This window comes from Salmo trutta, chromosome 18 (assembly GCF_901001165.1).
Source record: "Salmo trutta chromosome 18, fSalTru1.1, whole genome shotgun sequence".
Taxonomy (NCBI): domain Eukaryota; kingdom Metazoa; phylum Chordata; class Actinopteri; order Salmoniformes; family Salmonidae; genus Salmo; species Salmo trutta.
Window position 1 is genome coordinate 20,726,264 of NC_042974.1, and position 18,991 is coordinate 20,745,254.

The 18,991-nt window shown below is 41.5% G+C and overlaps 2 protein-coding genes across 2 annotated transcripts in view; both read right to left on the reverse strand.

Annotated features, from left to right (window-relative positions):
- Positions 1-707: 707 nt before the first annotated feature.
- On the reverse strand, positions 708-3,499 carry npm3 (nucleophosmin/nucleoplasmin, 3). Its single transcript, XM_029697941.1, has 5 exons — positions 3,318-3,499; positions 2,951-3,036; positions 2,572-2,691; positions 2,170-2,263; positions 708-1,827 (listed from the first exon to the last, which is right to left on the reverse strand). Exons 1-5 carry the CDS (start codon positions 3,400-3,402, stop codon positions 1,730-1,732), a joined length of 483 nt encoding a protein of 160 aa, XP_029553801.1. The 5' UTR covers positions 3,403-3,499; the 3' UTR covers positions 708-1,729.
- Positions 3,500-7,545: 4,046 nt separating this feature from the next.
- Positions 7,546-18,991, reverse strand: part of oga (O-GlcNAcase) — a 36,924-nt gene continuing 25,478 nt past the window's right edge. The window contains exons 14-18 of the mRNA XM_029697942.1: positions 14,892-14,996; positions 14,524-14,615; positions 14,238-14,430; positions 13,725-13,884; positions 7,546-13,176 (exon numbers count right to left, since the gene is read on the reverse strand). Coding sequence (XP_029553802.1) covers positions 13,040-13,176; positions 13,725-13,884; positions 14,238-14,430; positions 14,524-14,615; positions 14,892-14,996 — 687 coding nt within the window. The 3' untranslated portion in view covers positions 7,546-13,039. The remainder of the gene's footprint in view (positions 13,177-13,724; positions 13,885-14,237; positions 14,431-14,523; positions 14,616-14,891; positions 14,997-18,991) is intronic.

Below are 18,991 nucleotides of genomic sequence, written 5' to 3' on the forward strand. Positions count from 1 at the left end.
ATTTCTCACCTATTAGTAGATATGTATTGGTTGTTTTAATTTTACGAAGTCAATAATGTCTGATCTACCCTCCTACAGTTCTCAGCCATGTCCTGCTATTAGCCATAGTACATCTGCAATCCTTTAAAGTGAAGGAAAACAAATGTCTTCTATGTGTGAAACTATTCCTAAAGCTCTCAAAGTTCTCTTCCATAAATTACATTCAGCCAGATTCCCCTCTCAAAACCAATACATGTCTGGAAAGAGAAGCTCACATCTATTAGCCTTTGAAACTGGGCTGCGTTTAGCACGTGCCTGCATTTAAGCCAAATGGAATGCCTTATACCAGGGTTTCCCAAACTCAGTCCTGGGGCCCCCACTAGGCGCACATTTGTTTTTTTGCCCTAGCACTAACCAGCTGATTCAAATAACTAACCCACCATCAAGCTTTGATTATTTGAATCCGCTGAGTAGCGCTAGGGCAAAAACCAACACGTGCACCCAGGACTGAGTTTGGGAAACCCTGTCTTACACCTAGAGCCATGTGTAAGGGTACGTCTGCCTATTGTTTGTGTGTGAAGGGGCAGGGGGCAAGGCATATCTTAAGAATAACACAATTCAATGAAATACCTTAGGCTCTGATAACCAATCAACACTGGGCGCAACATGAGATGTCAGACTCGGAAATGTACAATTGATTTGTTAAAAAGCCAATAAATGAGACTTAATACCAAAAGTGTTATTTATAGAATCTGAAAATGTACAACAAAAATGATCAAAGGTAATATCTCAAAGGATCATTTAATTAGTCAGCTTTCATTTCCCTAAATAGTACAAAACGGACCACAATTTCTTGGTGTGGCTACTTTCAATAACCTATGTTCAATGTTAGCTTGAGTGTTTCTCAAAGCTACCTGGCTAACTTATTTATCCTGATTTGTTCAAATCCAACCCAGCCAGAACAGAAAAACGATACATTAACACCCACCTCTCCAACCCCCTTCCCCACCAACCTGGAAACCCCATTTACAATTAGGTTTAATATGTTATCCAAAGAAACAATAGCATGCAAACATGAATGTATATCCACTTTCACCAACAAAGGTACATTTCAACTCTGAAAGTCAAGAGTAAAAAATAAAACTAAAAAAATCAGTCAACTGATGGTGCTGTAACCATGAGAAGAAAGTATGTAGGAAATTATGGCAGGGATTCATTCAGATCAGCTTTAGATCATTGACAATTAAAAGGTATTTTCTGACTGAACTGACATATGTGCCATTTACCGTGAATGCGGTTTCCGCATAGGCGAAAATGGCCAATCGAATTGGGTCCCAGCCTAATATTTCCTAAAAGCTTAGTTATCCATTTCCACTCAACCTAACACTTGTTACAATAATAAAACCATCTTAGGATCTTGATTGTATTTAATACATTGTAATTGATTCTTTATAATGAACCCAAACACTTCCGCAGCTGAAAACAAGAGCTCGCTTCAACAGGCCAAAAAGAGTAGACTAATCCCTAGGATATGGTTCAGTAACCACAACCCAAACATGGCCACAATCAAAGATCAAAAATGAGGTCCATATTCGTGCACCTTTCATCCATCATTTCCCCACTGTATTTTTCTTCCCACATTCCTAAACAACTTTGCAGTGGGATAGAGAATGTGAATTTCAGGTTTCCTATTGGTACGAGAAGATCTTTATTCCCTAAAAAACATTTATTCATCAGATATCCAGTCCCTTTACAACTTCTGTTTCTTTTTGGCTGGTTTGATGGGGATTATCTCTTCGTCCAAGTCTTCTTCTTCGCTAGACAAGTCAGAGTCAGCGTTGTCAGAGGCTGGTAGAGGAGGACACAAGTTATCAATCACTAGGAAAAAGCAGTTTCTCAGAGTAAACAGTCCTGTCTCACTGCCAACAGGTCAGCGAACTTAGACTATCCCTTTAAAAAGGAAAGATTCATCTATTTTGAATGTTATAGTTTTTTGTGCTCTAAGCACTGCTATACCCATTCCCAGGGTAATTTCATGTTTTCATGTTTATCTGAGCCATTGCCGCTCAAATAGGCAGAAATACAGCCGGTATAACGAGTTTTGCATCATATGATGGGTGAATCTTCTCCTTTAACGTATGTGGTCATGAACATGTCCTTACAGGCCAATTATTAAAGCAATCATTTTACCAATGAGGTGCAGACCACTAACGGTCACTGGTCCGGTACCCGACTTCAGTCTAATGGTGACAGGGGCCTTCAGCTCAAACTCCCCAAGACTCACCTGAGGAAGACAATTGAGATTTCCAACCACACACACACCACAAGGCAGACCGGCAAGGCAGACATTTAATCCAAAATCAACCCCTAGCCCTTTCAGATCCACACAAATGCCTAACTAGACAAACATCTGAAACCTCAGTGTTACAGGTGGCCAGTGCATTACGAGATTATTTCATTTCCCACATGTGGAAAGTCGGAAACTTTACAAATAAGCAGTGTGTAGGAGAATGTAGAAGTGTTGTCTTTTGAATCTCATGTTTCCTTCCCCTCCCAGTCTGAAATAGGTGGTGGTGTATGTGTGCCACTCACCATTGGCAGGCAGTTGATATGGAGGTTGGCGACAGGTACAGAAATAGTTTTCCCCTGGTGGTTCATAGCAGTCACCTCCACCACATTACTCTCCTCCTTCGCTCCCTCTCCCAAGCAAACCTAGAGATTTATACAATATTTGTACAGCAGGGACTTCGCTCCCTCAAAATAGAATCATACAGTGGATTTGAAGAGGCATTACAGCATTGATTCACTAACTTTTCTGTATCAGAGGCATGTAAGCTATGCTACAGCAACATAACTCTGGAACATCTGATAACAACTGGTTCCAATGTCATGATTATCATGTCTTAGAAAAAAGTTAGTCTAATTGTACAGAGTGAAATTATATAGTTAGCTAGCTTAAAATAAAACCTACCGTCCGTAGCTCGAGAAAGTGTTCCAAATCCTCCTCTTCATCCCCTTGGAATGTGTAGAACGGTACTTTGGAGGATAATTCACAACCTACGAAGATACGTTGCAATTTTAGCTAACGTTACACGTGTGGTTCAGAGGCGGATGTAACATTAGCGCGTACAGTTGTAGTGTATAATTATGACAAAATCGAACTATATTTTAGCAGTCCTTCTTACAATATATTTCTCTCTAAATCGGTTACTCTAATTGTAAAAAAAAAAAACTAAATGCAAGCAAACACGATCCAAAATACAACATGATGGCATCCCCACGTGTGCTGCTACCAATAATTTTATACAACAGATTGTTTAGGAAAAGGCGATCCTTACTGAATACATAGCTCTCCAATCTCGATTGGCCAACACTCCCGTGGTCTTCCGAGCAGCAATCGTCTTCTCCGTGACTGTGCGACATAATTGATTATGTGAAAATAAAGTAAATGTATTAGCTAGCTCGATGGAAGATCAGTCTCGCATTCAAGAGATACAACATATGACGTCAAAACAAATCGCGTCGCAGACGTTAGGACGTTTCAAAGTGTGTGAAGGGGAGGGGCCAAAAGGATTTGTGTCTGGAGTTTACTTGTTACAGCATCAGTTATTGTTGGTCTATCACTATAAGAAGTTACAACAACTAATTCCGTATCATAAACTATATTTCCATCCAATCGGCGACAGATTTTCATGCGAATATTCTACAATCCACATAACGAAAAGACTCGCATTTCCCCATCAGTGGTGTGTTTCCACCAAATGGACTTGTGGCTAAAAATCAGTGTATTTTTCATGAACCAAATAAAAAGTAGTTGTTTCCATCGCATGTTCAACTCTACTGATTGTGACAAAACTAACACTTTTGCGTTAGAGAGTAAATATGCCTACTTGGTTGTGGCAAGTGTGCTGTAGCGAACAACTGGCAGATACAGTGCGGGTAGACTGCGGTACTCTACATGATGCTATTATATACAGCACCAGTCAAAAGTTTGAACACAGCTACTAATTCAAGGGTTTTTCTTTATTTTTTACTATTTTCTACATTGTAGAATAATAGTGAAGACATCAAAACTATGGAATAACACATGATATCATGTAGTAACCAAAAAAAGTGTTAAACAAATCAAAATATATTTTAGATTCTTCAAAGTTGCCACCCTTTGCCTTGATGACAGCTTTGCACACTCTTGGCATTCTCTCAACCAGCTTAACCTGAAATGCTTTTCAAACAGTCTTGAAGAAGTTCCCATATGCTGAGCACGTGTTGGCTGCTTTTTATTCACTCTGCGGTCCAACTCATCGGGATGCTAATAAATATAGTAGTCTACATAATACCTGTTTACTTGCTTGTTCTTCCCACTATGATTCACTTGCTCCCATTGGAAACAGGCTCTGGTCTATTTTGGGTTAGTTATAAACATCTTTGGTATGACTTTACGCAAATATGAACCACGTTTCCATCCAGTTTGAGAACATGATTGAATGCTATGTACAGTCCTGGCCAAAAGGTTTGAGAACGACACAAATATACATTTTCACAAAGTCTGCTGCCTCAGTATGATGGCTGTTACGAATCCCTTTGGCCCTGCAGTCTAGGGGGGGATGGAAACAAGACCCATAACATAACTCGTGCAAATTATAATAGTGAAAAGGAACAGTGAGAACAAAAACCACAGACAAATCTACTGTCAAACTCAAGGTTTATTTTTAGACACATGGTAAAGGGGGGGCGGGAAGAGGGGCTGAGCTGGACCCAAGGAAAGAAAATAATCCAAAAACACCCCTAAACTAGCCTACTTCAATAGAGCTAACTAACCAAAAATACAGTGGGTGGTCCACCCAGTTGTAACTAGTGTATTTAGACACCGTTTTCCTACGGGTAATGTATGCCCATGGGCGACTGGTCTTGGTACCCCCTTTTCCCACAATCAAACAACCGGTCAACACATTAACAAAACAATACTCACAGGTACCGGACAAATGTGACACATAGATGTAGGAGAAAAAAAAACAAATGAGAGCTCTCCAAAGACAGATTGAGTAACAGAGAGATTGAGCTCTTGAGAAAACAACTGATGGGGTTTTAAACCAAGAGAAAGGGGATGTGATTGGTTAATGGCAACAGGAGGAGGTGTGTCTTCAGATTGATGACTGATTGGTGACTGATTGGGGAATGATGATTGCCACCTGTGAGGAGGGGAGAAGGAGAGAAAAGAAATACACACACAGGATACATACACAGGATACCTGTATCCGTAACAATGGCAATTTGCATATACTCTAGAATGTTATAAAGAGTGATCAGATGAATTACAATTAATTGCAAAGTCCCTCTTTGCCATGCAAATGAACTGAATCCCCAAAAAACATTTCCACTGCATTTCAGCCCTGCCACAAAAGGACCAGCTGACATGTCAGTGATTCTCTCGTTAACACAGGTGTGAGTGTTGACGAGGACAAGGCTGGAGATCACTCTGTCATGCTGATTAAGTTCAAATAACAGACTGGAAGCTTCAAAAGGAGGGTGGTGCTTGGAATCATTGTTCTTCCTCTGTAAACCATGGTTGGTTACCTGCAAGGAAACACGTGTCGTCATCATTGCTTTGCACAAAAATGGCTTCACAGGCAAGGATATTGCTGCCAGTTAGATTGCACCTAAATCAACCATTTATCAGATGATCAAGAACTTCAAGGAGAGTGGTTCAATTGTTGTGAAGAAGGCTTCAGGGCGCCAAAGAAAATCCAGCAAGCTCGGGCACCACCAGTACAGAACTTGCTCAGGAATGGCAGCAGGCAGGTGTGAGTGCATCTGCACGCACAGTGAGGCGAAGACTTTTGGAGGATGGTCTGGTGTCAAGAAGGGCAGCAAAGAAGCCACTTCTCTTCAGGAAAAAGATCAGGGACAGACTGATATTCTGCAAAAGGTACAGGGATTGGACTGCTGAGGACTGGGGTAAAGTCATTTTCTCTGATGTTTGGGGCATCTGGAAAAAAGCTTGTCCAGAGAAGACAAGGTGAGCGCTACCATCAGTCCTGTGTCATGCCAACAGTAAAGCATCCTGAGACCATTCATGTGTGGGGTTGCTTCTCAGCCAAGGGAGTGGCCTCACTCACAATTTTGCCTAAGAACACAGCCATGAATAAAGAATGGTACCAACACATCCTCCAAGAGCAACTTCTCCCAACCATCCATGAACAGTTTGGTGACGAACAATGCCTTTTCCAGCACGATGGAGCACCTTGCCATAAGGCAAAAGTGATAACTAAGTGGCTTGGTGAACAAAACATTGATATTTTGGGTCCATGGCCAGGAAACTCCCCAGACCTTAATCCCATTGAGAACTTGTGGTCAATCCTCAAGAGGCGGGTGGACAAACAAAAACCCACAAATTCTGACAAACTCCAAGCATTGATTATGCAAGAATGGGCTTCCATCAGTCAGGATGTGGCCCAGAAGTTAATTGACAGCATGCCAGGGCGGATTGCAGAGGTCTTGAAAAAGAAGGGTCAACACTGCAAATATTGACTCTCTGCATCAACTTCATGTAATTGTCAATATAAGCCTTTGACACTTATGAAATGCTTGTAATTATACTTCAGTATTCCATAGTAACATCTGACAAAAATATCTAAAGACAGCAAACTTTGTGGAAATTAATATTTGTCATTCTCAACTTTTGGCCAAGACTGTACACTTCAGGGCACAGCGCGGGACTGTGAAGACATACACATATTGTAGTACTGTACATTTTAGATTCATTTTGTAATATGAGTAATGTAACAGTGTCGTTTATAACATATCATTTTATTTATGAAGTAGGCTGTTTTGTGATGTAGCCTAATTGTTTAGTTCTTGTTTGGACCCCAGGAACAGTTGCTCAAGGCAGCAGCTAATGTAGCCTTGACAGCCGATAATGCAAATCTAGCGCCCATGCATGGTCGTCTAGGCTTGATGTGAATTCCCGGTAATACCTACACTCGTGTTCCCCGTGGACCGGCTCATATATAAAGCATCCTCCATTCAGGCTGTAAAAGTAATCATTTTCCTCTTTTGACTAGATTTAATGGCGACCGGGTGGGGAAAAAAAAAAAAAAGGAAAATATGCGTACTTCCTTTATGAAACACTGGTTTCGTATTTTTGGACAATTTAGGATGTAGCACACCGTGTTCAGCCAAATGTGTGCAACATTCTACATTGTCCGAAAATTCAAAAATGGTGGTGCATAAAGAAAGTAGGCCAACGCATGTTTCCCCCGTTTTTTCCAACTTCTCAAAATTAAAACTAGTTGAGGGAAATTTGCAGCCTGAATGGAGGATGCTTTCTGTTTGAGCCGGTCCATGGGGAACACAAGTGTATTACTGGGCACATCCAGCCTAGTGCAGATTTAGCGCACATGCACTGTTGGCTGCTTAGGCTATAACTAATGGGGATTCTAATAAATACTAAATACAGTAGTCTACATAATACCTGTTAAATAGTTGCAGCTGTTTACAACTCAACACCCAGTCATATCAGTAATCATAACACATTTTTCACAAGTTCATACAATACACTACTCAAAACACTTTTTACATTGTTTATTAATATTATAAACCATTTTCCTTTTACATACACATTTTACAGAAATTAGTTACATTATCAGTAAACATCCCCCTCAAAAAAAACTTGTCCCAATGTATGTATCATCAAATACAGGCCTACAATAATCCCTTTCAACTGCAGCTATACTTTCAAAATCAGGAGGCAGAAAAATAAAGCAGTCATCACAATAGCACAAGCAATGAAAAAAATGTCTGACGTTATGGAAAAGTGAATCCTTCAATATCAGTGGAGAACTGGGAGGATACATGTTCCTATTCTTTCTGGGAAATCTACTTGACCACCACAGAATAATATAGTACGGAGGGTGACGTGTTGAATAGAGCGGACTAAAATACTTCAATCTAACTAGTGTTTAAAATGTTTAAACTGATTCAGGCTTGTGCTCATTGACAAATGACAAATCAGAAAACAAAAATGAGCTAACCAAATACTTTTCCCCCTGTTCCTTTACAGGTTTTAATTGACTTTTCTATTGTCTGCAGTGACGTCATAAGTTGAGGAAGGGCATCAAGCTATCAACTCCCCTCAGTGAACTAGACTGTAATATGGATGTGATTTTTTTTCTTCTGATGTTTGCTAAACCAAACAAATCTAATAAGCATCATGCACAGCACAGATGTACTGTATGTAGCAGTATCAAAACATCACATTGGCAGGCAGCTAGGACAAAGCAACAACATGAGCTACGGCTGATCCTCCTGTTACAAAGAGAAGGCTTCATGTTAGGATCAAAGTGCTTTTTACATGAACAAAAACAGCAAAATGAGAAACACTGAGTATAAAACATTTAACACATATGTAGATACAAAAGGCCTAGGTATAGTATATCACTCCCTCCATTTCTCTTGGCACAGCCAGGGCCAGTGAAGGTAGTCAGTCAATGTCACTCTAGCTTAACAGCCCTAACTGGGAGAAGGGCAGCAATGGTATTCAAGTGGGTGCAATGTTGTAGGACGTTGCAGATAGAAATGTGGCGTACAGAGCCGACATGGTTCCTCATTCTGCTTTGCATGGAATCGCGTCTGTTCTACACAGTATATTTCTAACTGAACATGCTGTCCTGGATAAGATTCTGGTTAGTGGTTAGCGTTCCTTAGCACATCATGAGAAGTTGAGAAATAGAGCAGCTGTATTATAGTGGGAGTGCTAAAGCATCTGCAAACTGTTTCGTCCTATTTTCACATTTTCTAACATTAAGATTTGGCTCATCTCTCTTGGCTTAAGAGCCAGAGCACTGGATTTGTGACTGAATCTAGAGACCTTTCAGAGCAGATGGCCCACCCTTGAGGCAAGGTGCGTTCATTTTTAGCTCGCCTGGGGTACCGGAAGGTAGACCGTTCCATGGTAATTAAACATCAAAACCCAGCCCACCCTGGGCACCAAGTAAGCTAAAATGAGCCCACCCATTCTCAAGTCCCCTTATGTATATGTCAGGTGGATTGACAGTCGATAAGAGTGCATGATAATCACCTGTGAGCTACAGTACAGGGCAATAGGCCCCTTGGAGATATCCACAGGTAGAAAAATCATATAGAAAGGCAATGAACCAAAAGGCAATACAAAAGCAATATATAAACATACTGTAAAAAATAGGGATGCGCATCTTTCCTTTTTAAGACGATTCTATACGTATCTAGATACGATACAGGAACGATACGTTTTAGTTTGAAACAATTCTGTGCCATTAGGTATGATTAGAGAACGAATCGATGCGATTCGGTCGAGGCGATGCACTAACATTTGTTGCATAAACACATTCGTTTTCCATTCTAAATTAAAATCTGCTGTTGCTGGAGCTAATGAGCTGGGCCTGTGTGTGTGTGTGTGAGTTCGTGTAAATTATGTATTTCTATGCGGTGTATGTACTATGCAGGCACCTGAGATGAGCCATAAGGGAGACTAGGCATCTACCACCCCACTACCAGATTAGGCGGGGGGGGGAGGCAGGCAACGCATCTTGTGTTTTTGTCCCCCCACTGATTCTGAAATCAAAAATTTAGAAATGTTGCAAATTAAGTGTTAGAGCTAGCAACGTATCAATATTTGTTTACAAATTAGCTATGACATAGGCAATGAATATATAACAACTTTTTTTCAAAATCAAATGGTTTTGACCGTTTGGAAGTTATGGAGTGATATCCTCTTGCGTCGACCATGCAGTGCACCTCGCAAGTGATTGGTGTCCTTGTCATGAAATAATCAAATTTACCCTGTATATCTAAAAATTACCATCTACACTGATTGTTTAAAGTAAAACTATCAAAACTATTGCTGATGGTGAACCTGAATAATCAAAACAAAACCTAGTGTAAGCCCTGTTCAGCAGGTATAGCCAGATAAGAGTTGTCTCTGGTAGCTTACTTTCATTCCGGTAAAAAACTATTTTCAACAGCACATAGATAGCAATAACGTAGCAAATTACATAGGTTGTCACTCAACTAATAAAGCCTAATATCATGCAAGCCATTTTAGCATTTGCATGCTGAAGGTGCCAGGTCGCCTACCTTGTGTTGGTCAGCGTGCAAAACTGGGCACTGTGCTCAGTTTGACGAACAGTGTGTGAATGCAGCCTGCAATTTGGGGCATTCCTGAATGTGGGCATTCTTATCCTGAATATGCAGATGCAGGAATGCCCACATACAAGAACGCCGCGAATTGCGGGCCGCAATTGCACCCTTCTCATACACCTTTCAAACTAAGATGTTTTTCCGCTTTTTTATTTAGCATCCCGATAACGTTTTGCCGACTTCTCTTCATATATGAAAGGTATTGCTGGCGACTTGGTTGAGGTACAGTTCTGTCTACGGCTTAGTATGAAATGTAGCCGTAATGCTGAGGCGGCATTGGCACGCTCTTAAGTTCTTGATGGTTGCTAGGCACCACCAGTTACTACTATCATCCTGGCAGTTCTAAACTTTGCGAGACATGTCACTTCACCCATCTTCGCATAGCCCACCACATACACAGTTTTCTTAACTATAACTGGATGGATCCATAAAGAATTATCATTGGAATAGACATCACCGAATGACAAAAATATTGGAATAAAGTAGGCTAATCCAATTGAAGGCATCAAATTGTTGCTTACTGAAACTCCCAGTCATCCAACTGTTATAATACATTTGATTGATGCAGCAGCCTACCTGCGTGTGGTCAACTATTTCAGCACCGTTTCGCACTGCTTTGAGACAAGCATGGGGTCTTGATAAATCAATGTCAGATTTTTCTTTTCACCGAACCTCTGTTTGGATATTGGTTAGACTACAATTAGGCTGTGGAAATGTTAGCTAAGTTGAGGTGAGTGCTGCTCATGATCATCTTGTCTGGTTGGCTCATTTATTAGCCCTGATCACAACATTTTGCCAGCATGTTATGTAGCTTAACAAGTGGATTATTTTGCTCTTCACTGGCAGTCGCTTAGTAGCCTAGGCCTACTCCCGACCAAAAGCCTGTGACTTGTCTAAATCAATCAATGTGCTTTTGTTTCACTGAATCTCTGTCTGTATATTTGGTTAATTCTCTGGCTGGGAAAATAAGTGGAGGTGGTATAGCTCATCGATCGGTTTGCTCATCCATCACTGATCCGAAACATTTAGCATGCAATAATGTAGCCCAAGTATGTCTTGTCTGTTTAATTAACAAAATAAATATTGATTTCACGTGCATGCCGCAGCCATATAGGCCACACAGACCAGTAACATAATTAAACTCAAAACATGGCATTCTATTATTTTTTGGGGAAAAAATGAGTTGTTTCTTAGGTCCAGCCTAAAACTAATTAATAATGGATTTATTTGTGATGGCGTATATTCGATGGATTTATTAAAATAGGATGTCCACCCACATTGGCACCACGTCTACTCCCACACTTGCCGGCATGTGCACGGGAGATATAAAAAGGCTTATCCCGGGCAAGAATGTGGTAAAAATGTGACTATGAATTGGGCTCTAAAAAAATATATAATAAAAAAAAAAAAAAAAAAAAAAAAAACTGGCAATGTTTTTTAAGTCTGTCTGTAAAGGGTATCAGTTTGACTAGGCTACTGATATTGCCTGGGGTTGTTCGGCATGCAAAATGCCTTGTAGATCAATGACTGTCAACACAGTTACATGCAGTTCCACACTGAAGGAAAGACGACGCATCAGTTGTCACAAAAGTTGAGAAGTATTTTCAGAAGGTAGAAAGAATGTAATATGAGCAAAACATTTGTGAACTGGCAATTTGTAACGTTTAAATCGTTTTCTGACCGATGCATGCTACATTTGGATCGGTTTGGGGTCCGTGGACCGGTGCACTTCTATCATAAAACATTTCAAATCGGGGACCAATGCGTATTGGTAAATCGTTACATCCCTAGTAAAAAAGCATGGCCAAAAGCAAAGGGTTAAGGGAATAGACAAACCATAACATAAGTGACAAGTTCCACATATTCCTTTCTCTCTCTTCAAGGTTATCCTATTCTATTCAGGTGGGTTTCAAGAAAACAACTTGTTACTTAAGTCTTCAGAAGTTTCCTCGAGCACTCAAACATATGATTTCATCTGCATGTCTGTCATGGTTAGGTAAACTATTGAGGAATCTGTAAGACACCAGAAAGAGACAATTTTTCAAACTCAAGAGTGAAATGGATGCACTAGAAAACAGTATAGGTGGAATCATAAAACACTTTCCACTCTGTTAGCTAGGAGGACTACCCGTTTGAAGAGATGGTGTAGGAGAAAACTGTAATATACTTTAAAAGGCCCCTTATCCTCAACCAGCACCCCGTCAGCTTGGCCTATACTAGGGTGTAGTGTCAGGATCTACTACCAAGTCTCAAATAACTCCCTATTCTTTATACACTGCACTACCTTTAACCAGACAAAAGTAATGTGTTACATGGGGAATACGGTGCAATTTCAGATGGAGTAATATCTCAATACACCCCCTGACTGTGTCTGTGTGAGACACAGAGACTCCCACTCGGGGCTACTGACAGTCAAGTCGAATGGTCTGAAAGGCTAATGGGAGTGGATGGCACCTGACCAGCTCCTACTTCCTGCAGCCGCACGGGGAACAGTCATCACCTCCATTCTGGAGACCAAAGACAGAGGGAAACCGTCCGCCATCTTGGCTCAAATCAACACACACAGGGCTTTACAGATCACCTCTGTGGCTCTTAACAGTTTCAGATTATGTTTCATTCCGGCAGAGCTCTGGGCCTTTAGTGGCAGCACAGTGAATCTGTACAAGATGCTATGTTTCTGAACACTGTCTAAAAACAGGCTGCCTCTGGCCTTGTCTAGTCCAGGTGGTTGAAGTATAAAATCATCAAGTATTGGTTGTTTTGTAAAGGTAACAGACAGTGATCCTTAGCCTGGCTGACTTAAGCTTTCTATACAGCTCCATGGTTGCTTGGTTAGCCAGGCTAACTGTCTCAGAAGCTGCGTCCCGTGTTGATGATGTAGTTGTTCTCAAAGGCTGCGGCCCATGATGATTATGTCTTTGGGGAAGCCCTCCATCTTGGCGACCTCGAAGCAGCCAAGCTTACTGTAGAAGTCCATCATCCTCTTGTCTGTCTGACGCACCTCACAGAAAGCACCAATGGAACCTGGGGGGAAAGAGTAAACAGCTTATCAACATAAGTACATTTTACATTTTAGTCATTTAGCAGACACTCTTATCCAGAGCGACTTACAGTAGTGAATGTATGCATTTTTTGTACTGGCCCCCCCGTGGGAATCGAACCCACAACCCTGGCGTTGCACACACCATGCTGGCGTTGCAAACACCATGCTCTACCAACTGAGCCACAGGGAAGTAACAGTTATGGTAACACTACTTAAAACCTGCAGATATGCGTTACAATTTGCCTTTATGTACTATTATAAGGCTAATAATGTTACGTCTCTCTACGTAGGATATTTTCAACAGACTCAAAATGGCTGGTATTTAGCTAGGACCATTATGAGATGACGATACAACATAAGGGGGTCATACATGCTCACGACAAGCATCCTTTTCACATTATAATTGGGATGTGGACGACTGAAGTTTTCTATAATGGATCATAGACGTATGCTAGGGATGATTTATAGATTAGTTCCCCCGAGCAAATGTGCTTGATTGATTAAGACCGGTTCTGTCAACTCTGCCTACCATTGGCCTTTATGGAGGAGAGCAGGCATCCCATCATGCTCTTGGCCACGCTGGGGTCGGTGACCTTGGCATGGATGTCCACTTTGATGAGGGATGGGAAGTTGGAGAGGAACGACTCTGGGAGGCCCTCCTCCTCCTCATGGAAACTCAACATCATCTTCTACAGGAGGGGGGGAGAGATCGTTTGCCATTTTAGTAATTTAACAGACACTCATCCAGAGCAATGTACAATAATACCCGTCACACTACCATGCCCACCTGAACTGTACTGAGCTGTCTCGGTTATTTTCTTTTGACATCGTCCTTTCCAGAAACTATGGTGGATGCGTAACCAGGCCAGCCCAGTACAGCTCGGCTCAGTTCAGTAGTGTGAAAGGGGTATTTGTGCATTCGACCAAAGTAGGTAAGACAAGCAGATATCATGTTCATGGCACAACTTTTATATATAAAAAAGTATCACAGAACTATAATAAAAACAGTCAAGCGAAAGAGACTGTCAACCCGGTCTCCTACCTCAGCCTCAGAGAGGTCCTTCTGGCAGTCAGGCTTGTTGTATTTCTCCTGCATGGAGGGGATCCAGCTCATTTTACACTTCTTGACAAAGGGCTTGACGTCCACAGTACCCAGAGCGTAACCACAGATCCCCTCCTCATCCTCCAGGACAAACCCATAGTCTGGACTCAGGTTCAGAAACCCTCCTACTAACCTGGAGAAACAATTCACATTAGGGTGAATTTTCTCCACTTCCATAGTTTTCAAAATAAATGTTAGATAACAACTCAAATAAAAAGGTTCTTACCTGTCGCCTATGAGGTCTGGCTCCTCTCCAGAGAAGGGCAGTTCCTCCACTCCTTCAGAGTACATCTCTCTGCAGATCTTATAAACCGCATGCTGGAACACACGAGCAGTTAGAAAGGACTCACGCACGACACACGCACGCACACAAAAGAATGGAGGTGACTGCTGAAAGTGCAGAATGGGTAAACAGGCCTACCGATGAACCTCAAAGCAGTGTTTAAGTGAGGACAGCTCAGATACCAATAGCGTGTAGTTACACCCAGTCTGTTCAGCTAATCACTGTCCGCATACAGGGAAATAACACCCACCCATACACAGACAGACACACCTACTGATGTAGGGCAAAGGTGCCATAAAAACTCTCCTTACCTCATCTTTAGCATAGTAGGGCCTGATGGAATAGATTTTGGATGTTGGCAGTGCGGGAGGAGGCTGGAAGAAAAGATCGTTTGCCCCGTCGATTGGCAACAATCTCTGTCGAGGGATCAAAACAGAAAGGTTCAGTATAACTGACATCAGGCACGGTCTCTGCATTCACTGTCTCAGAGCTCCTTTGCTACTGCTAAGACACTGTGGCACCAACAACAGCTGGGTGTCAAAGGAAGGTTAAACCAGCCAATGGTCCAAGACATGGAAGTAACATTACTAAAAATGGCTTCTGTGGCACTTTTGGCTAGACAGTGAACAGCAGTAGCAAATCATCACATCTGTTTTTATGAGAGCATAGCACATAAAGAATGTTTTCTTTTCAAAGACAGAGGAATATGAGTTACAGGTGTATATGGGAGGAGTAAAGGCTTGGTCTGAGAAAGGTGCTGCTGGCGAAAGGAGATACTGCTGCTCCATTCCCCGTGTCTGGTCTAAGGCATCGCTTCGAGTCGCTGCGCTGGGCAGGGCAAGGCCCTCCTGTAGAGAGAAGTCATGATGCTGGCGCTGACAGTGACAAAACTCCAGGAGCAAAACTACACAAGTCTAACATACAGGGCCAGTCAAAAGTTCATTCAAGGGTTTTTCTTTATTTGTACTTTTTTCTACATTGTAGAATAATAGTGAAGAATCATGTAGTAACCTTTGCCTTGATGACAGCGTTGCACACTCTTGGCATTCTCTCAACCAGCTTCACCTGGAATGCTTTTCCAACAGTCTTGAAGGAGTTTCCACATATGTTGAGCATTTGTTGGCTGCTTTTCCTTCACTCCAACTCATCCGAAACCATCTCAATTGGGTTGAGGTCGGGTGATTCTGGAGGCCAGGTAATCTGATGCAGTACTCCATCACTCTCCTTCTTGGTCAAATAGCCCTTACACAGCCTGGAGGTGTGTTGGGTCACTGTCCTGTTGAAAAACAAATGATAGTCCCACTAAGCGCAAACCAGATGGGATGGCGTATCGCTGCAGAATGCTGTGGTTGCCATGCTGGTTAAGCGTGACTTGAATTCTAAATAAAATCACCAACAGCGTCACCAGCAAAGCACTCCAACACCACCGCTTCCATGCTTCATGGTGGGAACCACACATGCGGAGATCATCCGTTCACCTACTCTGGCGGTTGGAATCAAAAAATTCAAATTTGGACTCATCAGACCAAAGGACAGATTTCCACCGCTCTAATGTCCATTACTCGTGTTTCTTGGCCCAAGCAAGTCTCTTATTATTATTGGTGTCCTTTAGCAGTGGTTTCTTTGCAGCAATTCGACCATGAAGGCCTGATTCACACAGTCTCCTCTGAATAGTTAATGTTGATATGTGTCTCTTACTTGAACTCTGTGAAGCATTTACAGTTGAAGTCGGAATTTAACATACACTTAGGTTGGAGTCATTAAAACTCATTTTTCAACCAATCCACAAATTTCTTGTTAACAAACTACAGTTTTAGCAAGAAGGTTAGGACATCTACTTTGTGCATGACACAATTCATTTTTACAACAATTGTTTACAGACAGATTATTTCACTGTATCGCAATTCCAGTGGGTAACACATTTACATACACTAAGTTGACTGTGCCTTTAAAAAATTACAGAAAATGATGTAATGGCTTTAGAAGCTTCTGATAGGCTAATTGAAATCATTTGAGTCAATTGGAGGTGTACCTGTGGATGTATTTCAAGGCCTACCTTCAAACTCACTGCCTCTTTGCTTGACATCATGAGAAAATCAAAAGAAATCAGCCAAGACCTCAGAAAAAACAATTGCAGACCTCCACAAGTCTGGTTCATCCTTGGGAGCAATTTACAAATACCTAAAGGTACCACGTTCATCTGCACAAACAGTAGTACGCAAGTATAAACACCATGGGACCACGCAGCCGTCATAACACTTAGGAAGGACACTTGTTCTGTCTCCTAGAGATTTACGTACTTTGGTGCGAAAATTGCAAATCAATCCAGAACAGCAAAGGACCTTATGAAGATGCTGGAGGAAATAGGTACAAAAGTATCTATATCCACAGTAATACGAGTCCTATAATCGACATAACCTGAAAGGCCGCTCAGCAAGGAAGAAGCCACTACTCCAAAACCCCCATAAAAAAGGCAGACTACAGTTTGCAACTGCACATGGGGACAAAGATCGTACTTTTTGGAGAAATGTCCTCTGGCCTGATGAAACAAAAATAGAACTGTTTGGCCATAATGACCATCGTTATGTTTGGAGGAAAAAGGGTGAGGCTTGCAAGCCGAAGAACACCATCCCAACCGTGAAGCACGGGGGTGGCAGTATCATGTTGTGGGGGTGCTTTGCTGCAGGAGGGACTGGTGCACTTCACAAAATAGATGGCTTCATGAGGATGGAAAATTATGTGGATATATTGAAGCAACATCTCAAGACATCAGTGAGGAAGTTAAAGCTTGGTCGCAAATGGGTCTTCCAAATGGACAATGACCCCAAGCATACTTCCAAGGTTGTGAAAAAATGCCTTAAGGACAACAAAGTCAAGGTATTGGAGTGGCCATCACAAAGCCCTGACCTCAATCCCATAGAAAATTTGTGGGCAGAACTGAAAAAGCGTGTGCGAGCAAGGACGCCTACAAACCTGACTCAGTTATACCAGCTCTGTCAGGAGGAATGGGCCAAAATTCACCCAACGTATTGTGGGAAGCTTGTGGAAGGCTACCCGAAATATTTGACCCAAGTTAAACAATTTAAAGGCAATGCTACCAAAATCTAATTGAGCGAATCTAAACTTCTGACCCACTAGGAATGTGATGAAATAAATAAAAGCTGAAATAAATCACTCTACTATTATTCTGACATTTCACATTATTAAAATAAAGTTGTGATCCTAACTGACCTAAGACAGGGAATTGTACTAGGATTAAATGTCAGGAATTGTGAAAAACTGAGTTTAAATGTATTCGGCTAAGGTGTATGTAAACTTCCGACTTCAACTGTATTTGGGCTGCAATCTGAGGTGCAGTTATTCTAATGAACTTATCCTCGCAGCAGAGGTAACTCTGGGTCTTCCTTTCCTGTGGCGGTCCTCACGAGAGTCAGTTTCATCATAGCGCTTGATGTTTTTTGCGACTGTACTTGAAGAAACTTTCAAAGTTCTTGACATTTTCCGGATTGACTGACCTTCATGTCTTAAAGTAACGATGGACTGTGGTTTCTCTTTGCTTATTAGATTTTTTCTTGCCATAACATGGACTTGGTTTTTACCAAACAGGGCTATCTTCTGTATACCACTCCTACCTTGTCACAACACAACTGATTGGCTCAAACGCATTAAGATAAGAAATTCCACAAATTAACTTTTAACAAGCCATACCTGTTAATTGAAATGCATTCCAGGTGACTACCTCATGAAGCTGGTTGAGAGAATGCCAAGAGTGTGCAAAGCTGTCATCAAGGCAAAGGTTGGCTACTTTGAAGAATCGCAAATATATTTTGATTTCTTTAACCCTTTTTTTGGTTACTACATGATTCCATATGTGTTATTTCATTGTGCTGATGTCTTCAATACATTACATCACTATTACTCTACAATGTCGAGAGAAAAAAAAAAAACATCTGGAATGAGTAGGTGTGTCCAAACTTTTGACTGGTACTGTATATTAAACATTAGATACAGCTAAAGACTAACCACCAAGTCTTTTAAAGATCATCTACTATATAGTTGAAAAAAAAAAAAAAACGTTTCCAACAGTCTAGGAGTATCGTCCAACAGTATATTCTAGTCTAGGAGTATCGTGTTTGCTCATGGAGTTTTTTGTGCGGGCGGACTCGCTTGCGTTCTCGCTGGCGCTGTGATGCATACGCTTCCGTGTGCAAAGGGGGGATTTTTGCACAGAGCTTTTCCTGCAAAGAAATGAGATGTCATGTAAATCCAACCCTAGCCATGCCACACGTTCAGGGGAGAGGTGGCAGAACACGTGCACAAAGGAAAAGCAGCATCTCCTTTGGGCAGTCAGCTGAAAGAAATTCGAATTTGAGACACTTTGGAGATTAGAAAACAAGTGTGACTGCTTTCC